The 21,425-nt window shown below is 44.0% G+C and overlaps 1 protein-coding gene across 5 annotated transcripts in view; it reads right to left on the bottom strand.

Annotated features, from left to right (window-relative positions):
- The window catches only part of SETBP1 (SET binding protein 1), a 345,415-nt gene that overhangs the window by 155,445 nt on the left and 168,545 nt on the right, over positions 1 to 21,425 (bottom strand). For all 5 annotated transcript variants that reach the window (XM_033087216.1, XM_033087217.1, XM_033087218.1 and 2 more), the window contains exon 3: positions 11,521 to 11,574. In XM_033087216.1, the coding sequence (XP_032943107.1) occupies positions 11,521 to 11,574 (54 nt within the window). The remainder of the gene's footprint in view (positions 1 to 11,520; positions 11,575 to 21,425) is intronic.

The following is a 21,425-nucleotide window of genomic DNA, read 5'->3' as shown; positions in this document are numbered from 1 at the left end:
GTCCCTATCCTTCCCTTATCCATCCCCACCCATGTCTGTCATCCACCCTCTTTGAGGGCTATTCTCAAAGGGCTGGAGTGTCTGCCATTGCCCATTTCAATTGGCAAGTGGCATGAACAAACTGGAGGAAAGATCAGGCAAGACTTAGATTTCTGTTTATTTTGTTTGTTTGTTTTTATTTCTTCTTTGATAATGCCAAATTCTAGTCATATTGTCTTGGGAAGCTGCAATTTGTGCTCTAACCCTAACTTCAGTGGTCCAGGTTCAATTTCAATTATGTAACTTATACAAATAATAAGAATTATAGCACACATTTAGGAAGTGCTTACCAGATGCCAGACACTGTCCTTTGGACCCATCTATTCAATTCTTCTCAAAACCCCACCAGGTAGCTATCCTTCTTTCACTAATGAGGAACCTGAGCCACAAGTTCAATAACTTATGGTCACAAAGTACAGGGCAGACCTGTGATTTGAACTTAGCGTGTTTCCCCGAAAATAAGACCGAACGGGAAAATAAGCCCTACCATGATTTTTCAGGATGACATCCCCTGAACATAAGCCCTACTGCGTCTTTTGGAGGAAAAATTAATACAAGACCCGGTCTTATTTTCAGGGAAAAACGGTAGCAGTTTGAGCCCAGAATCACTGCTTTTAACTCTTCAATTATAAAGCAATGGGACATGTTCTCTGTGTTAGTGATTAGATAAAGCAAGGTAGGAGAAATTTGGGTTATGTTACTCAATGAGCATCGATGTTTATGATATATGGTGGTAAAGATTACAATGACACCACCAAGTTATTTTTTGTTTTGTGCGTTATTGGCTTGGGACACCTGTTGGTACCGTGTTTCCCCGAAAATAAGATCAGGTTTCATATTAAGTTTGCTCCAAAAGACGCATTAGGGCTTATGTTCAGGAGGTGTCATCCTGAAAAATCATGCTAGGGCTTATTTTCCGGTTAGGTCTTATTTTCGGGGAAATACGATAGGTAATATGGTGCTGCCGGAGGCTCTGAGACACATTTTTTCGGACGGTAGGAGATGTAGAAGGAAGATCATGTGAAGACTTGGAGAGAGGGAAGGGGATGATTATTATCAGGGAAATACCAGAAAACTGTGGTGGAGGCTGTTTGGAGACTTCATCCAGCCTCCAAGCACAAGGAAGCAGATGGCTGGAAGGTCCTGCTTGAGAGCTGCAAGCTGTTCCACTAGGAGGGGCTCCTCTCTTGGGGGGTCTCCTAACACCTCTCAATCGATCCTTTTTGTTTGGTGCAAGTTGGGTGGATGGGTGGGAGGACAAGAGGGTAGAAATGTGAACTGGGCAAGTAGGGTTGCAAAGAACTTCAAAAGCGAGCTTGCTCATGTGATGGAGTGGGGGGGGGCTTTCATTCTTAGAAGGTAGGTTTGAAACTATCCTACTCAAAGAAATTATGAAGGAGATACCTTCTTTCCAGTCCTACAGGTGGTTTGTGAATTTGCATTTTCTGTATGTGAGTCATTCCTATACCTCAAAATGTACAGAACAAAGATATGCATCATGTTAAAATGTAGACATGGGAAATCTGACACTAACTCAATCCAATAATCAACACAGATATTTGAGAAATATCATATAAAATGTCAATGACCCCAGACCTTGAGTGAGCAGAATTATAGGATGATTTTTAAAAAGCTCAAATTGAGGCCTCTTTACAAAAAGGACTGAAGAGAAAAACAAGAGTAGAAAACTAGAAACATGAAGAATCGTGGAAGAAGTGACAGAGTAATTAAACATTTTGAGTCTCAAGGGATCACAGAAATCATCTAATCCTATAGCCTTGTTGCGAAGTTTTTTGCTTTGTTTTGTTTTCGTTTTAGGTGAGAAAAGTATAGTTGAAAGAGAAGAGGATGATATTAAAAGTTAATCCCCATTGGTGGCCTCACTGCATTTATACTTCTATTTTGAAAAGTTGAACTGAATTCAGGTTTTGAAAGGCTACATCATTTTTCCTTGCACTATTAGAGTTAACTTATGTTCACTCCTTTGAGAAAGTGGAAAAATCTTTTTGCGTATAAATAACCCCTCTTCTCCCAAAACCCACCTGCCAGCCAGCAATTCCTCTGGTGTGAATTTCTGTACGCTAATTTATTTAAAGTTGGGCCAACCTGCATGTGGCCCTAACGTAGTCAGGACATCTTGGGAGAAACAGAATATTCACTAAAGTCTAGAGAGATTTAGTATCCCAGGAGAACTTTAAGACGTCAGAGTATTCCACTGAAAGGGCAGACACTCTGGAAACACCTGGAGAACTTCTCTTTCCAGGACCTAATACTAATGCTGATATATATGTGTGTATATATATATATATATACATATATATATATGTATATATATATATATATATATATCAAACACCACTATTAAGGCAGGCAGTGCAAAAAAGATATACCTATAGTATGAAGCTGCAGATATCATGTAAAAAAAGTAATAGTGTCAGATTGGGTTTTGGTGCTAGGTATGTGTATGCATGTGAGCAAATATTTTTTTGTTAAAAATATTCTACTCTTGTCACAGATGTCCCTGTTTAGTAGGAAAAACAGTTAAGCGGGTTGCCTTAGGAATTATAGGAAAAGATTCATGTTTTATACAGGTATCCTAAAAGTAGCCAGAAAGACACCTTTATAAGTGGAGCCATCTTTTTTGAGGGGGACTATTATTCATAATACAAATATATTCACACAAGTTCACAGAAGAAGGCCAACAAAAACACGAGTGGTGATCATACCATGTTTCCTCAAAAATAAGACCTAGCCGGACAATCAGCTCTTATGCGTCTTTTGGAGCAAAACTTAATATATTAATATAATAATTATAGTAAAATAAGACCGGGTCTTATAGAATATAGACTATAATAAAGACCCGGTCTTATATTACTTTTTGCTGCAAAAGACACATTAGAGCTGATTGTCTGGCTAGGTCTTATTTTGGGGGCAACATGGTACCCTTTTGGTAAAACTCGGAAACTGCATAATTAGAACAGAGCTTCTCAAACGATTTTTGGTGACTAACCAGACGTTTTTCCCCCAATCCATATTATTGTATGGTTACTTTGGTAAAATATTATAAAGCTATATTAGTAGGAAAATGATCACATGCTTGGATATTATGGAAACATCAAGTTGCTATAAAAGTTTCCGAATACTGTTTCTAAATGCATCCCATTGTGGACCAGTAGCACACACTTGCCAGGCCAGCACTAGTCTGCAGTCCACGCTCTGAACAATACTGAACCAGGGAGCACAGATAACATGGCGACTGACAGAAGGGAAGCCTGAAGACGGCCTTGAAGAAAAGTCACAGGTTTACCAAAGAAGAAACTGAGCAAGGAGGCTCCTGGGATCAACCTCACGAGCCCTGAAGTCAGGGGATGTGGTGTGTTCCAAAAGCATTCTCTCTTGGGTTAGTGTCATAAAGCTGGATTTTTGGGGGGATATTTCTTAGAATCCAGAAAAACTGTCTCGCTGTCAAGCACAGGCGGACATAAACCCCAAACACCTCCATGAGCTAGTTTAAAATACTGGGAAAATCTCAGCTGTGGAGTGGGAACAGCAGGGTGTGAGCACAGGCGTAGGCGTTACAGAATCCATGCTTAGCCATACTTCCTCCACGTGGACCATGGTTTCCTCCTTGGTGAAAAGGGAAGAGTAATACGTCTGATAAGGGGGCCGTGGGGGGCTTCAGAGGCCAGGGAACAAGTGAGGCACATGGCACGTTCCTGACACAGAGGAGAAACTAATTGAATGTGGAAACTTTTCCCTTCCCCCTCTTCAAGACTTCCTTTGTGCTGCAGTCCTTTTTTTCCGCCCCCCCCCCCCCAAAATGAGAAGGTTGATTTAGATCCTGGAAAGCTTCTGAAAACACCGATATCCGGACTATACCCAGACTGAGTTAATGGCATTAGTCCTGGGCTCCTGTAATTTTTATCAGCTCCCCAAATAATTCCCATCTGCAGTCAAGGTTGTGGACCCCTGCTTTGGGTGCTCGCTCTCTCGTTCTTTCTGTTTTGAAATGGAGGGTGGGGGTAAGCAAGCACCAGTAGCAGGACTTATACACTGTCTTGCTTTGGGGTAGTTCTTCCCAAAAATGGCATCGTAGGTTCGATGTGGAGAATTCAAAACAAGCCAACCTGTGTTCTCCTTGCTGTGGGCCTTAGATGAGAGGCTACACTGCCTACCTCTGTGTCATGCCGGGTCTCTGGTCCCGCTCCCCACATAAGAACGCAGGATATGGTGAGGCCAAAAAAGGAACACCAATGGAGCCATGGATAGGGGAGTCACACAACTATAGTCTCGCTGGTAGCTAGGTTGGAGATACAGGAAGCAGGCTCCACACGATGCGCAATCCGCTGTCCGCTTCTCTGCCAACCAATAACCCCACTTGCTAACTGCAATCCGCGCTTGCTAGCTCAGCCACGGCAGTTATATCAGTGGCCAATGGCTAACTGGTTCCAGCTGATGGCCATCTACTACCTGAGCCAGCACCTTTCCACGTGAGGCCGAGAGCCTGGAAACTGCTCTCTGGGGCTCTGTCCGCACACTGCCTCAACTCTTTCCTTCTATGTAGAAGGGGCAACCATCACCATGATTCTCCCGTGGGGAGTCTGGGAAGGAAGGGAATGAAAACAATAGAAATTCTTTGCCAAGATGGAAGAATTCAAAATGTTCAGCATTAATTCTGTCTATTACTGTGAGATATATGAACTGCTTTCTTCTGGGACGTGGCAAAGATCAAGAAAACTCAATACAATGTACCGAAGTGAAGGTGAGGCTGCTTGTCCGGTCTTATCAGCGGTCAGCCTGGGTGTAAATTATCGTAACAGTGGGGATAAGCTCTTGCTCAAGGTGGCATACCAGAAGTGGGTAAGAATCCAACAGATGTTGGAACCAGACTACCTGAGTTCAAATCTTAATTCTGCCACTTATGGACTTTGTGACTAACCTCTCTATGCTTACTTGTAATGTGAGGATAATAATGTTCCTGATTTCACAAAGGTCTTGTAAAATTAAATGAGATAATGCATGTGAAGTTCAAAGACTGCATTCTGGCATATAGCACAGTTTCCATAAGTCCTCAGAATGTGTACACTCAACCCAAGGCTGTGTGCGGAGGTACTAACACCAGCCCCTGTTGAGCTCAGCAGGGGCTGAATGCTCCGGAAAATCCAGAGCTCCATTTCCATCTTTGTAACTGTTGATGCTGAACGTTTAGGCAGCAGGTGCTCATTTGGAGTAGAGTCAGATAATGGTGGTTCTGTGGAAAACACCTGATCAGCCCTAGAAGAACAAGCAACCTGGGACCTCAGGGGTTTCACAGTAAAAAGACAGGACTTGTCAGAGCCTCTAACTCTCCAACCTGTCCTGCTTCTCCATGTAGGAGCCCCCATCTGTAGCAATCAAAAACACAGAACATTATCAATCCATAGGCTACTGCCATGGTCCCGCCTCGGCTTCAGCCTGCCTTCTCTGTTGAGAGATGAACATAAATAGGATTCATTTTACTCAGAAACTCCATGGTCATACCTTTCTAAAATGTAGCTCGTCTTCACAAAATATTTGGGGTTCCTGCATTAAAAACTAGTGGGTTAAGACTCATGGAGCCCAAGATATTTTGCAGATAGTTATGTCCCCTGATGATCTATGAGTAGAACTCAGTATGGGGCTCAAGGTAAATGGAACATGCGTTCCTTTAGGAAGAACAAAGCCCTCATCCTTTGAACACGGTGCCATGATCATTCTTAATCCAGGGTTGAACACCGCACCTCCTCAACCTGCACTGCTTTCTGCCCCCCTACTTGGTTAACGGTTATCCCTGTTTCTCCAATCAGTCAAGCAGCTGCCGGGTCCAATGATTCTGTCCCCAGACTTTCCCTGGCATCTGTCCCCTCAGTAACAGCACCATGGACACCAGCCCAGCATCATCCCCTAGTACTTCTCCTGTCGACCAAGTATCAGGAGTATTGCTGGGCCCCCTCTTCATTTCATCACCCCTACAATCTATGGCATAATCTTCTTTCATCACAATTCTGATGGTTGCCCACCCTCAAACCTCTAATGGTTCCATTTTCTTCAGATGGATGTTAAAATCAGAACTCGAGCCTTATTCAAACAAATCAACTGTAAAATGACATGTTACCATAATCAGAGAAATCTGAATATGGACTGGGTATTAGAAAATATTAAGGAATTACTGTTCATTTTGGTAGGTGTGATAATGGCATTGTGCTTGTATTTTTTAGAAAAGCTCTCATTAGTTAGTGAAGTTTCCTGAAGTATTTATAAGTGAAATGACACGATGACTGGGATTTTATTTAACATTCCCCCAAGATTAAAATTAAAAGCAAAAGTAGCTGGGAGTATACATGAAGTAAGGTTGGAAAATGGTAATGATGGTTGAGGCTGGCCCGGAGGTGTGCTCAGGGCCAGTTAGATCAGCTGCAGGAAGATGACTGTCGAAGACTGCAAACAGGTTGTTAAAACCTTTGTCAGCTTAAAATTGGTCGTGGTGGAGATATTTACACCACAGAAATGGGCAAATGCTATACAAATCAGGGCTTTTTTTTTAGCAGCATACCATTGAAGTTGGATAATACATAATAGAAGTTGGATAATATACGGAGGTTTATTGTACTATTATGCCTTCTTTTGGGTAAGTTTGAAAACTTCAATAATAGTTAATTTTTTAAACAAAGTTCAATTCTTTCTACAGACTTTTAAAAACTTCTGCAATTTGGCCCCAACCTAATTTACCATTAATTTCCCACCATCCTACCTCTGAACCAGGTTAATTAGACCACTCCAAGTCTACGCAGCACACCCAAACATCTCCACCTTTTTTTGGCCTTCATCCAAGCTTCGCCTGCTTGGACTAAATTCACCACCTCACTTCCTTCTCGCCTATCTATCTTGGCCCAGGTACAATGACACCTCCACCTGGAAGACTTTCCTGCTTGCCCTACATAGATACAATTTCTCCTTAAATAATTTAACCAGTACATCCGTAGCAGAAGAAGAAATGAAATTCACTGTGTGTGGCAGGCATTGTGCTAGGTTGTTTTCACATGCATTGTCTCCTTTGAGTCTCACAATAACCTAGGAGGTAAACTGCACAACTTTTTTGCTTAGTAAGGAAAATGAGGATTAAAGACATTAGGTAACTTTCCCAGGGTCACAGAGCTAAGATTAGTGGCAGAACATTCCAGAATTGCCAAATTCTGAGGGAAGAGTCTGGGCACAGCAGGAAGCCCTGCATAATGGTCTCCCTGGTGGTCTTTGAATGAAATGGCAACTCAGTGACTAAATGCCCGGTTCTCTCCACATTGAAAAATGTTTTCCTGTGTGTCGTGATTTACTCTCTTCCACCCTTTACTACAATGTATCCTTGGCCATAATAGCAACGGACATGTTAGAAATTCCTTACAAATGGCCACTCTTCATAGGACAGCACTTATTCCCTAAAATCCTATCATGAGGCACAACTTGAAGTCAAACTTCATTTTTCCTAAAAGAAGTAGCCTCTTCTCTGAGACAATGGAGAGTTGATAAAGTAGGAGCGGACCAAGTCCTTTAGTCAGTGGGTGATGGGTCTTTGAAAGGTCACTTTCCAGGCACCAGTGTGGTTATTTCTTCACCACATCCCCAGCTGGGCCCTTGTAAGCATGTGCACAAACACCCGTGGGCATACCCACATGGACACGTTACTGCAAAGTTTAAGCAAACTTTGAATCCCTGTGGGAACTAAGAAACAAAGAAGAAATAAATGCCAAGAAGCTTGGGATGCTATTTGTATCCTAGATGTGGGGCCTGGATCTAGCATTTGCCTTGGATTGCTCCTGCAGAGCTCAGCCTGCAAAAGGAATGGAATGTCTAACAAGAGGGGAGTGGTAAATAAATGATGGTACTTGCAACCAGACAAAAATAGCCAGCTGCTGGAAGAGTTTCCAGTGACATGGGAAGCCTGCAAACAAACAAGAAAGAAGGTAACAAAAAAAACATCAAAAATAGGATGTCAACTTTTAAAAAATCCATCCATGTATGTCTATGTAACAACAAAGATTGCAAGACTATTCCTCAAAATGTCATTATCTATATTTCTGGGAAATAACAGGAGATTTTTTTTCCCTTAAGTTTTTCTGTGTTTTCCAAATTTCCTTTGAAAAAACACAAACAAACAGTTTTTATAATTAACATCCATCACCACCCCAGTTACAAATTATTTCTCTTGTGGTGAGAACTTTTAAGATCTATTCTGGTAGCAACTTTCAAATATACAATACAGTATTATTAACTACAGTCACTATGGTTAATAATAGGGCCAGTTAGATCAGCTGCAGAAAGTACATTACATGCCCAGGACTTAGGTATTTTACAACTGGAAGTTTGTACTTTTTGACCACCTTTACTCATTCCGAATTTCTACAGTGAACGTGTATGGCTTTTATATTACAATGAGGGGGAAATGGAATGAAAAGAAACATGGAGAGAAACGCATGTGACTGTCGGGCTTCTATGAAAGGGAATAAACTGTCTGCTTTTATTCGTTTTTGGAGGTGGAGAGGCATGGTCTGGCAAAGGGAGAGGACGATATTCATTTCCAGTCACCCAAAAACCAGAAAGCAGGGACTCAAGTGTGTCTGTTCCCTCAAAAGGCAAGAAAAACAGGATCTTGAAGATGAAAGATGTGTTTTTGGGGGGAAACCAAAGGGAAAGTTTAAGTGTGGATTTCAGAAACTTTTCCATTTGTACCTTTAAAACTGGCTGAGAACAGTAGCCACCTATCAGCCCCAGGCCTGACTCTAGAAGGTTCTACCTTGCGTAGTCCAGAGGCCAAGCTCACCAGCCTGGGAAGAACTCCCACAGCGAACTACAAGCCTTAGAACCTTAGCGTCAGCCATCAGGTTTCACCTGTAGAGTAATGTGTTTCTTTCCACTTATGAGCACGGTTACTTTGCAGACCAATAATCACGGTGAGAAAGGCCAATGGGCACTTCCTTGCCCTCCTCCTTCTACCTGGATGCAGAAAGGAAGGCAGACAAAGAAACAACAGTCCGTCCCAATACAGTTATCCCCGGCCACACTTTCAAAGCTGAGAGTCATCAAAGAATAGTGAGGAAATCATGGCTCTTCTCCCTAAGAGACTGCAGCAGGATCAGGCATCAAGGGAAAACAAAAAACAAAAAAAAAACCCCCAAAACAGAAAAACACACAGAGCTTTTAGTGGCAAGTAATAAGTGTGGACTGTGTGAAAGAGGACAGGCCTGATTAGTTACCCTGGAGAGGGGTCCTCAGTTGAGTTTCCCCCCTGAAAGTCAGTCCCAGTTCCTGGAAGGGAACACGTCCATGAATGACTGGGGAAAACGGGATGTGTGGGGTTCAGTTTCATCTGAAACCCAATGAGAGAAGGGGGAAATAACAACAGAAGCCAACAATTTGGTGCCGTGAAGCTGGGGGTGGGGGTGGAGGTGGCAGCCCGAAGCATATGGGCAGCATTCTGTTTCTGTGTGGAAAAGCACCCAAAGGCTGGTGTTGACTTGACACACACCAGGGCCTTCCTGATGAAGGAATAACACTGGAGAATTAACTTTGATCTGGGCATGACACGTCGGCCACGAGATTCCCAGCGCTTCCTGGCCTCAAGAACACACATCCTGAGGAGTGAAAAATATGGATTTATGCTTCCAGCCTTGGGGGGATGACACACAAATGGAATAATGTGGAAAGGTCAGACAGAACCAGGGGAGTGCGCCATCTGTACCAGCAACTGTGGGCTTGTCGGGGTGGGGGTAGCAGGGAAGCTGCCTTTCTAGGATCACGGCCTCGAATGTTACGGATGCATCCCAAATACATCAAACTTTCGCATCGCTTTACAGTTCATTTTACACGTAATATCTAGAAATGTGGCTCGACAAACATGGAGAGAATAGGGTCGCCTCAGAAAGCAACAATGACAAAACACACACGCACACACGCACCTGCCATAAACTCATCAACTCAGCCTCCACTATGTGCTCTTCTCAAGCCCCAAAACAGCATCATGAAGAGCCCTTTTTCCCTTTATTTCTATAAATCTTCAGACAAAAATAAATCTTTGGCTGAGAGGCTGCTGTGTGTGAGGTAAGTGGGGAGGTGGGTGGGACGCGGGCAAACGTTGATTTTCTTTTGTTTGTGTTTTACCTTCCCTGAGCTCCCCTGGAAGTTTGTGTGACTATGAATAAGTGCTTTAATTAATTACCCGCTTTCCATAGTTGTCAAATAGGCTTCCTGATGACCTGTCCTCAAACCTCATTAGACCCCAGGCAGAAGGATCAATAGGCTGTGATGCAAACAGCTCCAAACTGGGACAAGGATTTATCTTTGCCTCTCACCAATGGGGCCTGTTATTTTGTTCATTCTCTCCCTGGAGCCTCTCATTCCCCACTCGCCGTCTTTGTCCCTAGCTCTCTGTGTGACTTGAGGCCAGTTCTCATCAGGACTCTGGTCCTCAATTTCCCCAGCAGTACAAGGAGCTCACAAGATATACCCCACATAGAAGAAGTGTAGTGAGGGCACAGGGAGCTCTTGGATGTGAAACTATTTAAAGAAGAAAACATTCCCAAATATATACAGTCCTTGATATTCGAAAATTAATTGCTCTACCCACAGAAGTTCTCTGCCAGGAGCTCAGATGTGTCTCCCCGTAATCTCCCTGTAAGGCAGCCCTGAATTGAGGAGGGACAGAAAGGTTCAGGCGGAAAGGGGGACAGGAGCGAGTACTCTGCACTACAGCTCTCACTCTTGGATTTCCTTCCTTTAGATACATGCTCTGTCTGCTCTGGGTCCATGGGGAACACAGGGACTTCTGTGTGTCTGGTGTGAATGTGTATTGGTGCTTATGTGTATGTGTGTAAACAGTAAGTGCCCTTCCAGAGATGAGGGTGATTTTCCATCTTCCCCACTGCCAAAGAGGTCCCCAGAGAGCCCTTGCCTGTACCCTCTCCGTGGTTTGCTCATGGCGACCTCCAAACAGCATTCTGGCCAGAGAGAATAGTGGCCCATTTCCCAACCAAGATCAGCAAAACTAACCAAGATCAGCACAGCTCAACCATCTGTCTCTGTAGGAGTTGGAGATTAACCAGGCCACCAGACTGGTGACTGCAAGGCATGTGCACACAAAGATTACAGAAACATGACCATCTTGTCCCCCCAAAAGAGAAATACAGGGGAGAAACCCAGTCCCACCCAACCCTCTGCCGCCTTGGTTTAACCCTTTTCTAAGCTAAGTCACCTACCACTACACATTTCAAGTGCATCTTGGTCTATATTTTTCCCCCCACTATAAAATATTGAGAGAGAAGAAAAAGGACATTGATAAAGTTGGCATTTGAGTCAGAGAAGCTGGAAATCCAAGGTGGGGTGTTTTGCCCTGGTGCCAACTTTGTTTGCTCATAACCAAAGTATGGAACATTTCAATCTCCCAAACTTCATAAAAGGATCAGTGGAACTTACCTGTGGCTGAAATCCTTTGAGGTCACTGGCTGCAAGGTCACTGGCTGTGAGGAGCTGGAAAAGAGCAAAGGAGGTTTCCTTAGTGATACTTCTCAAAGCTTGCATACAGTATCCCCAGGACAACTGATCAGCAATGGACTTGACACAGCCTAGACCTGGAGCTAAAGAAGCAGAATCACAAAAGGTAAACATGGTGTTTCTGGGTTAGGAGTCTCGACTCAAAGACCTTCTTACCCTTGTGGCTATAACATCTCTGACTACATCGCCCCTTTCTACTGTCCTCTCCTACCTTTCTTATGTGTCACCAGTGCCTCAAAGGGTCTTAAATTAGGGCTCACTGTCTGTGGATGGACTTCAGCAGGACTACAGACTCTCTGAAATTTTAAGTACAATCACACATGAGTCTATAGATGTACAATGCTTCCTTAGGGAGAGGGTCCTTGACTTTCTTAACTACTATTATAGTCTGTTATACCACAAGCTAACGAGACAGTTAAAGGCACATTTCTTCTGGGAGGGCTTCATCTTCTTTCTTGTTTTGTTAATTAGACCAGTAAAAATGACCCTTTCCTCTTCCCAGATAAACGTGACTCAGTTTCCCTTTATCAAATGTCTTTGATCCCATATAGTATTTAGGTATTCATACTTTATGCCTCCAACTATCATGCACAATATTAGAACATAACAGTCAATTTTACATATTTTATGTGTCTGTGTTTAATCAATAACAATGGGTAAAGTTAAGGTTGTAATTTATTTGCGTCCTCTCCAGAAAGCACTCAATGGAATCATATGATTAATGAATAAAATAACCATATTCTTTATTGTTACTCAAAAATGCTGGGCAAGTGTGGGGTAAAGAGAAAAAGGGGATGCTTATTTTGATTCAAGGAGTGTGATGGCTAGCTTTACTAGGCCTGGAGAACGTTAGCAAAAAATAGGAAAGATTTCATGTTTGCTGTGAAAATATTTTGTTTGGTTCAAGAAAGAGAGGGAGTCATGCTGATCTCCATTGCCTCCGGTCTTCAGAAAAGCTCAACTGGGCTTTTTTAGCTTCTCTAAATTACTTTGCCAAAAACGAGGCAGAAATTGGTATTAATGCCAGGATACAGCAGAAAGGAGGTGGAGAATGTAAAAGCTGTAACTTTCTCCCCACATCTAGTCCTGAGGGCTAGCTTCCACAAGGGGAAGGTGCCTCGAGAAGGTGGCTCCATCTTGGCTCCTCTGTTTGTAATGAAACAGCCAAACAACACTTAGGGCTCTAGACTAGACACTATGGGAAGACTTAGTTCCTGCCTTCAAGGAACCTACAATTTGGTCAAAGGATAAGACATGGACGTCAGCGTGAGCAGAATGTAGGAGAGTGTAAGCATCTAACTGTGAACATAAGGCAAGAAAGGTCAGGGTGGGATTGCTGAAATAAGATGGAGTTTGAGCTTGAGCTTTGAAAATGGAAAAGTGGCAGAACGAGATACTTCAAGTGTGGCAGTTGAAAGAAGACATGGAAAAGGGATTCACCAACCCCTTGGTATCCTTTCACTGCCAGCCACAGAATACATTAAGGAGGAAGCGAGGACATTATGATTCATTGAAAATTGCCTGGGTGACCAGTGCAGTGGTTGCTACTTTAGATAATTTTTCTTTTAATCTTCACAACTCCCTCATGAGATAGAAAGTATCTCCACTTTATGGTTGGGGAAATGGAGCCTTATGGAAGTTAAATAACATTTTCAAAGTCACACAGCTAGTACATGTATTTGGGATTTAAATCCAAAGCTATATTGGGGAGATCCAAAATGGTGGAGTGGATCAATGCTGTGTGTGCTTCTTTCCGTGAACTCATTAAAATTACAACTAAATTACAGAACAATCAACCTGGAGAGCCATCTGAAGTGTGGCTGAACAGAAGTTTTATAACTAAGGATATAAAGAAGAAGCCACGCTTAGACTGGTAGGAGGGGCAGAGACATGAAATGGACTGGACCCAAACCTCCATGTGGTGAATGAGAATCAAGAGGGATGTCTCGGCCACAGGGGTTCCCCCCAGACGGAACCCAGCTTCACACTAGGCTCCCCAGCCCGGAGTAGCGGTGCTGGGAAGAGGAGCTCCCATAATACCTGGCTGAGAAAAACAGCAGGGATTCTGACCCTCTGGATGGGACAGAGGCTGCGGGAAACCCAAATGTCCTCTTTAGGAGCCCATGAACAGACTCTCTCATTCACAGGAACTCACCCTGGACTCCAGCAGAGGGATGGTGACTCAGCGCGGTGGGAGAAATCAGAGGTATACGGGGGTCAAACTGAGGTATGTGGCTTCAGAGTTAGGGCTGAAGGACAGTCACCATTTTTCCTGTGTGGGGTCCTTTTCCTGTGTGGGGTCCTTCTCCTGTGCAGCCAGCAGGCAGATGCCATCTTCCCTGTGTTAAGCCCTCTCCCCATAGGCCAAATCTGAATCTGATTGGCCTGGTGAGTTCCACTGCTCCACCCTGCTGACTCAGCTGGGACTCCACCGCACCCAACTCATCCAATGCCCGAGGCACTTTCTCCGGAGCAGCCAGCCCCACCTGCATTGTACTCTTTTTTAAACTATTGGAGTCTGAGGGCCAAGGCGGGCAGGGGAGCGACTGGCCTCAGTATGCGCTGAGCCTTCTGCTGAGGAGCTCCAGGCTAAGCATTGGCACCAAACCAGAGTCTACATTAACCTGGTGACCACAACTCTTTCCACTCCCGTGACTCCCTGAGACCCTACCGCACCCAACTCATGTACCTCACAAGGCTTTATCAGTGGCTGAACCTTAATGGAGCTGGCAGGTGGCAGCAAGTCATATACACAATGGAATATCGCTCGGCCAAGGAAGGAAATGGGTTCTTGCCATCTGCAGTGGCAAGGATGGGCCTGAAAGGTATTGTGCTGAGTGGAGTGTCAGACAGAGAAAGACAGAAGCAATGTGATTTTGTTTATATATGTAATCTAAAGAACAAAATAAACACAACAACAAAGCAGAGACAAATTCATAGATACAGAAAACATTTTGGTCATTGCCACTTGTGGGGGGTGGTTAAGGGGTGAAAAAAGGGGAAAGGATTAAGAAGTACAAATTGGTTATTGCAAAGTAGCCATGGGGATGTAGGGTATAGCATAAGGAATATAGTCAATAATATTGTAATAACTATGTATGGTGTCAGATGGGTACTAGATTTGTTGGCGTGAAAGCTATGTTATCCCAAAGCACAACCTCCTTCTTTTATAATATGATGTCTCTGATTTATAGCACATTGGAGATAATTTGCTGATTAGACATGGCATAGGAAAAAAACATAAGTGCCGGACTATTAGTCAAATGAGCCAAGGGCTGTAAAACATAAAATATGTATCCCTATGAATGACCCTTAACTGACCCTTCCTTCCAGACATTATTTAATTGGTAATGACCAGGGTTTCCAGGAGGAAATTCCTGCCCATTCTCAGGAATTTTTTTTGCTTTTCTATTCCCGAATCCCGAGATATAAACTGTTTTCTGTTCTCCAAGATGAATCATTTCCACAAAGTGACAGCCAATACTACCCACCACCTGGGTTCAAGGAGCCGATTTTCCCGATTTCCCCGAGCAACTTTTCTCATGATTTGGAAATGGGAAAGTGGAAAAAAATTCCTGAGAACAGGCGGGAATTCCCACCTGGAAATCCTAGTAATGACCATCCACTCTTCAGATCTTATCAGTACAAACCAGGTCTCTAACTTGAGCTGAGCAAAGGTTAGGATAGAGCTGAGAAGGAGGGACAGAAAGGCTGGGGTGACGTATGGTAATGGGAGTAAGCTCTGCAAGGACATGGCCACCAACACGTGTTAGCATATTAATGGTCAAATCTCAAATTCTCCAGGCCCTGGGTGTCCAGCAGGTGGAGATCCTTCTGCAGCCTTTCAACAGGGTTCACCGAGTAGACAACAGGTGTGAGACAAAAACGTTCCTCCTCGTTCTGATGCCGCAACTGAAAATCAACCCCAAGGGTGTTCAAAGCATCTTAATTAACATGGGCACTATTCCCTCATGTCAGCAGTTTTGGGATTGAGAAATGACCAGATCCACTAGTTTGATTGGAATTAGAGATGCTGCATTTTTTTAGTTATTATTCGTGCTATCCCTACCTCAACAAAGTTAGGATCTATCCCACCCTCCCTGGAAACCTTGGATTTTCTTTTTCTTCACTTAAAACGGAGCCAAATGGATGCAATTTTGTTCTTAATTGTTTAACAGTTCTGCTTTGTGTGTTTTATTTATTTTTAAAATTTTCTTTCTCTCACCTAACAAGACTGTGGTCCAAAAAGACCATAGTTTTATCTTATGGAACTTCTGCATTTCCCAAAGCGTTGAATAGAGTCTGGACAATTAGTCAATAAATACCTACTGGTCAAGCGACTTAAAAGGAAAGGGGGAAATACTGTCAACCTAGAGATGAGAACTAGAATGATTAAATGGCTGAGCCTGGAGAAGAGACATGTGAGAGACGGCTTATGCCATCCTTGAAGTCAACAAGAGGAAACGGCATTCAGCGTCTAGGGCATTTCCTGCATGAAGTAGGCACTCCAATGTTTGAATGAATTCATCAATGATGGGAACAAGCTCTCCTCTACCCGCTGTGGGTTTTATGAGTGAATACTGGCTTATACTTCATGTAGGAGTAAAAGGTTAAATGGAAGGGAGGACAGCATAAAAGCGAAAGAGGCTGAACAGTGAATGAGTCCACCACCAGACAGAGAGTGGGATTGCCCCTTCCTGCGGTTGAAACAATGAAATGTTCAATGGGTGCCCGTCACAGTTCATATGTTGTAGCTTATCTGATGGGGGATTGGGGGGATCAGTGAAGTGTTGTCAAGGACACTTATCAAGTAACTTGGAAAACTTCTGAATTCCTTGCCTTGAAGATTCTGAACTATTTCATTCACAATCTAGTGTGCTTTTCAGGTATTATCTGACCCAGGAAATAACAAAAGGCAAGCCTTGCAACTTCCTCTCTGAATGGTTCCCAAAAGAATAGTGTACAGAAGAAGTCTGCCTTTCCTCACCATGCAGCCCCGAATCGAGGAGCCGAATCACTGCCTCTTGGCTCCCGGGTTCTAACCAGGCTCTAACCAAACACGTGAGCTCTTAGGCAAAACACACGCTCTGCTCCTTGAATACCGTCCTTTTCAAAGCTGAGTATTTCCCAGATGTCTACACCTTCTGTACCCAGGAAAGGACAGGGCTGGCCCGCTGCACTGAAGTATGGGGCTCAGATGTGGATTTGAAATACAGAGCAGGATGTTCTCCTGTATTTCAAAGTGGCAGACTATCTAGATGTGGACCCCAGAAGAGATTTCCAGTCTTCCAGAATGTCAGGACCTGAAGGAGACAGCTGAAGGTCCTTGGGTGGATGAGGAAATCTTTGTGTCCTCAGCAGGCTCAGGGTCACCTTTGCTGGGAACTGGAGAAGGGGAAGGTGGTGTGGACAGAAGAGCCCCACTGTGTCCACTTGTCCCTCTCCATTCAACAAGAGTGGCTTTGATTTTCCCTCTTTCATGTATACAGTTTCATTGAAAAATGAATGTTCTGCCATCAAAACACATTTAAAAACGCCAGACTACGTCCTTATTTTGCAGATAATTGACTTTACAACAGGCCTGGGGGGTCCCCTAACCCCCAACCGCTCTGCAGAAACCTCCACTCGTGACCCTCTCAGTCTGGGCCAACTTTAACACCCAGACAAAAGAGGCTCCTGGCCTCTATCCAGAAGGTGGGAGAGGCTCAGAAACTCAGGGGAAATTGAGGCACAGGCAAGAAGAGATGAGCACGTCCCTCCACAAAGCCACTGCCCTAAAAAGCACCAATCCAGACCCTCTCCGCACCATACCCCCTACCAGACCCCATCCGCATTTCATCCCATTGGGAAACAGTTCACTGCCCAGAGCAGCAGGGCTCTGTGGGGAGGGATCCAAGGCAGGGAGGCAGTGGGAGGAAAAAGAAACCTGCCCTGGCTCTGGGGACTTCAATCAGGCTGAAGTTAATGAAAAAGATCCTGCCTTTTCCCAGGATGGCTAAATGTCTGCACTGCTCCCAGAGAGAGGGCTGAGCGCGTGTGGGGGAGAAGGGCAGACCGAAATTACATTTAAAAGGCAAAGGAAGGAGAAAATTCTTTCATCTCCCTGGTGGAGCTGGGCAGTGTTCCTGGGGCTGTGCCTCAGGTCATTCTCATTCCTGACACGTTTTGCAGCTCTCTGGAGCAGTCCAGATTCAAAATATTAGGATGATGACCCTGTTTTCCATTTTCGAGGAGCTGCAGTTTCTCTCTTGGCAAAAGTTCTTCTTCTTTATTTCTTTAATTTTTGTCTCTCCAAGCCTGAGGGGTAAGTTGGGAGCAGGGAGGATTGGAGGAACATAAAGAAAGCATTGGAGCCCTAAGTGGGTGAGAGGACAAATACCTTCGGCTTCCCAAGCAGAGGCCCTTTGCTCTGCTTGTTCTTCTCCCACTCTGCACTCTGAGTTGGCTTCTCTCTTTGCGTCACTCACCAAAAGTCACCCCCGGTACAGCTGCAGCCAGCATCACCTTGTGACTGCCACGGCCTAGGGCTACCCCGTCAATAGCTTCCCTCCTACTTGCTAACTTCTACAGTTTCTAAAACTTCCCTCAAAGGAGGGAAGAAGGGGCTCCATTTTTTCTCTGTGCCCTCTCCTGCCTGAGGACCATCATTTCCTCTATGCTAATCCCTTACCAAAGGTACACACCACATCTGGGTAGGCTGGGGCCTAATATGTCCCCACCAACCCCTGCCTCTCCCAGGCTGACCCAGGACACATATGTCTGGGAAGGGGCTCACTGACACAAACGGGGCAATGTGCATCACCCTGGACATCTGGCCAGAAGGATCTCGACCTCACAGACGTGCACCTGGGCAAAATGAAGCCTGGTTGCACTTGAGATCCTCTGGGTCATTTGCTTTTCCAGCTAGTTCCTCCCTGGGGCCAGAGAAATAGGTGATGGCATGTAAGATGGATGGACAGATGGATGGTTGCATAGGTAGGTAGGTAGATAGACAAAGGAATGAGCAAAGATGGCTTTGGGGAGCATATATTTTCAAATTGCCCTTAAAGATACCATCTTTTCATTAAATAAGAGTTCTACTTATGCCCCACTCCCAATTTTCAATCTGTTCTCATTTCCCTTTCTTATTTAACAAGAAATACTAGGTCTTTTTCTCCCTCTTTATTTTATGAAGCATCGCTTCCTTCCTTCTTGGGTTGTAGGATAGAACCTGAACCGCATCCCACACCAACTCTTCAACCTACAAAAAAGTTTGGGATAGCTTATGTGGAATGCAGTGTCTCAGCAAGCCAAGACAAACATCCAATCATATGTGTGACTGAGGTTTTTAGAAACCAACAAGCCCCACCCTTAACCTTGGCAAAAAGGAAACTGAGGCCCAGAAAGAGTAAGTGACTTATCCAATGGGAAATCAGGAGCAACACATCCAACGATATGTATATACCTCACAGAAAGTGTTAGATGCCCTAACACCTGGGCACTGGGAGATTCTGAAAGGGGTGGAGGGTGTTGCAAGGTAAGTCAGGGGTAAGACAGAGAAAAGGAAAGAAAATGAAGGTGAATTCCACCAAGCTACAGGCTCTGGAACCATGATCCATGAATGAGCCACAACTCTACGAGGACCACAGTAGGAAATGTGGAAACTGGAATAAGGGAGGTAAAATGAACCAACAGAGAGCTAATCCTCCACTGGGATGAGAAATGGAACATTGCTGTACAAAAGGGCATTCGTTAGGCTGGGAGGGAGCAAACTCCTGTCCTAGCCCTGGTCCTGCCTCCACTCGCTATGGGATCGGTTATGAATTTTATTTTATTACCTATCCAGTGACTTCCATGTGCCCTTTGGTTGCACACCTTTCATACGCCCCCAAACTGTACCTCTCACCTCAGGGATGAAAAAGAGATGCAATAGTCTCCTCTATTTCCTCTTTTCCTGCAACTCTCCCCACAAAACACACACCTCTAAGAGGTTTTTCTATACTTCTTAAGATTTCCTGCCTAAAAGCACAGAAGGGAGGGCCACGAGGTAGTCTTGTACTGCGCCCTCCCTACTGGCATGCAAATCGGAATTTACACAGATGGTCACTCAGACTACAACACGGCTTCACCGTCCTACTGAGGCTGCAGTCACATCCACATCAGAGCTAAACATAAACCACCTTATAATTCAAAAGGCATTAGTTCTCACTGCCAAAGCATCTGGGGTGGGTGGTGTAGAGTCCAAGCAGTCAGCTTCCCACCAGCCTAACAAACAAGGTGCACACTTGAAGCTGCCATCCTAGCTGTGCTGGGTGTCCTTTTGCTAAACACCCTCAGCTTCATGGAATTTTAGAGGTTAAACCTGAAACCACTGACACCTCCAGTGTTAGCTTCGGACTCCTTCCCAAAGAATAACAAGCATGACTAATAATAATTGAATATAACTCCAAGCAAGCCTGGTCTTGATGGCTTCTATTTTCCTTTTATTATTTGTTAAATGATGGGGTTCTAATATTTACACGTGGGATCTTTAACAAATTCCCCTAGATACACAGCCAAAAGAGCTTATGCATTTTTTTTTTTTTAAATTCCACGAGTAACCTTGCACCTATAACCCGTGCTCATATGGTGGTTTGTGTATTTGATGGTTGTCCAAGTCACAGCTATTTCAACTTCTGGGTGGGAATACCTTTAATCCTTCTTGCAGATTAGAGCTGCAACTCCTGAGACCTAATGAAAGAAGCCTCTGAATGCCCTGATCTAGAATTCACATGCAGTGGGTCTTGTTTTCTGTTATTTGAGCCTGGTGAACCTACAGAAGCTCATCCTACCCTTTTTGAACTTCCCAGCAGAATTCTTTTTAACTGTCTTTCTCCCCACACCAAGAAAACTAGATTTCATGAGGCATCTTGTGTGGTGTTGGGTGAAAAGTTTACAAAAGTTTAACAAAAGTTAAACCTGGTATTAAACTGGTGACATGGATGCTCATGTTCCCATTAATTGAGTGCTTGGGTGGAAAAAAAAAAAAAAAACCTCAAGAGGGTTAAGTCATTTCTGAGGCTACACGATTTGCGGATGGTGGAATGGCGCTGGAGCCTGGTTTGGCTGACTCTTGATCTTTTTCACTATATCACACTCTGTGAGTCTCCTGCTATTTTTAGTGCACTATCAGAGCTTCTATCAGGTCTTCTATGATGCTCTGACACTTCAAAATGAACCATGAGTTGGAAACGTAGAGAACACTTGTTTTCAAATTGTGCCCTAAGGAGTCCTGGATTCCACAGAAGGGTCTTGGGGGATTGTGACGTGGGTGAGAAGAGTTAAGGTGGAGAGTTCCAGCCCCAATCCTATTTATCCAGAACACACAGCTTTTATTAGTATTTTATATTGGACTTCCATGTTAAGATCTATTTGATTGAAAGCATTATGAAAAAGAAATTGTGTAAATGCGTATCTAAAAAGAGAAGGCAGCTGTAGGTGTACAAGCCATACACAGTGCTAGCAGCACTTACCTGGGGAAAGAGATTAGCTAGCCTACTTCTTTAAAGATGCTAAGATAGTCTTCTCTTACTAGTTAGCAGAACAGATGCATGGCCAGACCTCATTTTAAGAAAACCGCCTTTAATATTGCCACCTATGAGTACTCGTGAGCAAAAGGCTTTCTTTTCCTTTCTTGACACTTTCGGCAGGCAGTGATGTCTGCTCTCTTCCTCTGAAGGAAAGCGACACGCTTAAGAAAGCATGTCTAATGTACCAGGAAAGGAAAAAGCTAAAGATATGTTGCCTCTCAGAATCCCAGTCTGGGCTGTAGGTCTTCTCCTTCTAAGAAAATGAAGAAATCACATGCA

The sequence above is a fragment of the Rhinolophus ferrumequinum genome, chromosome 19, assembly GCF_004115265.2.
Source record: "Rhinolophus ferrumequinum isolate MPI-CBG mRhiFer1 chromosome 19, mRhiFer1_v1.p, whole genome shotgun sequence".
Classification (NCBI taxonomy): Eukaryota; Metazoa; Chordata; class Mammalia; order Chiroptera; family Rhinolophidae; genus Rhinolophus; species Rhinolophus ferrumequinum.
This window is presented reverse-complemented; position numbering and strand designations above follow the sequence as displayed.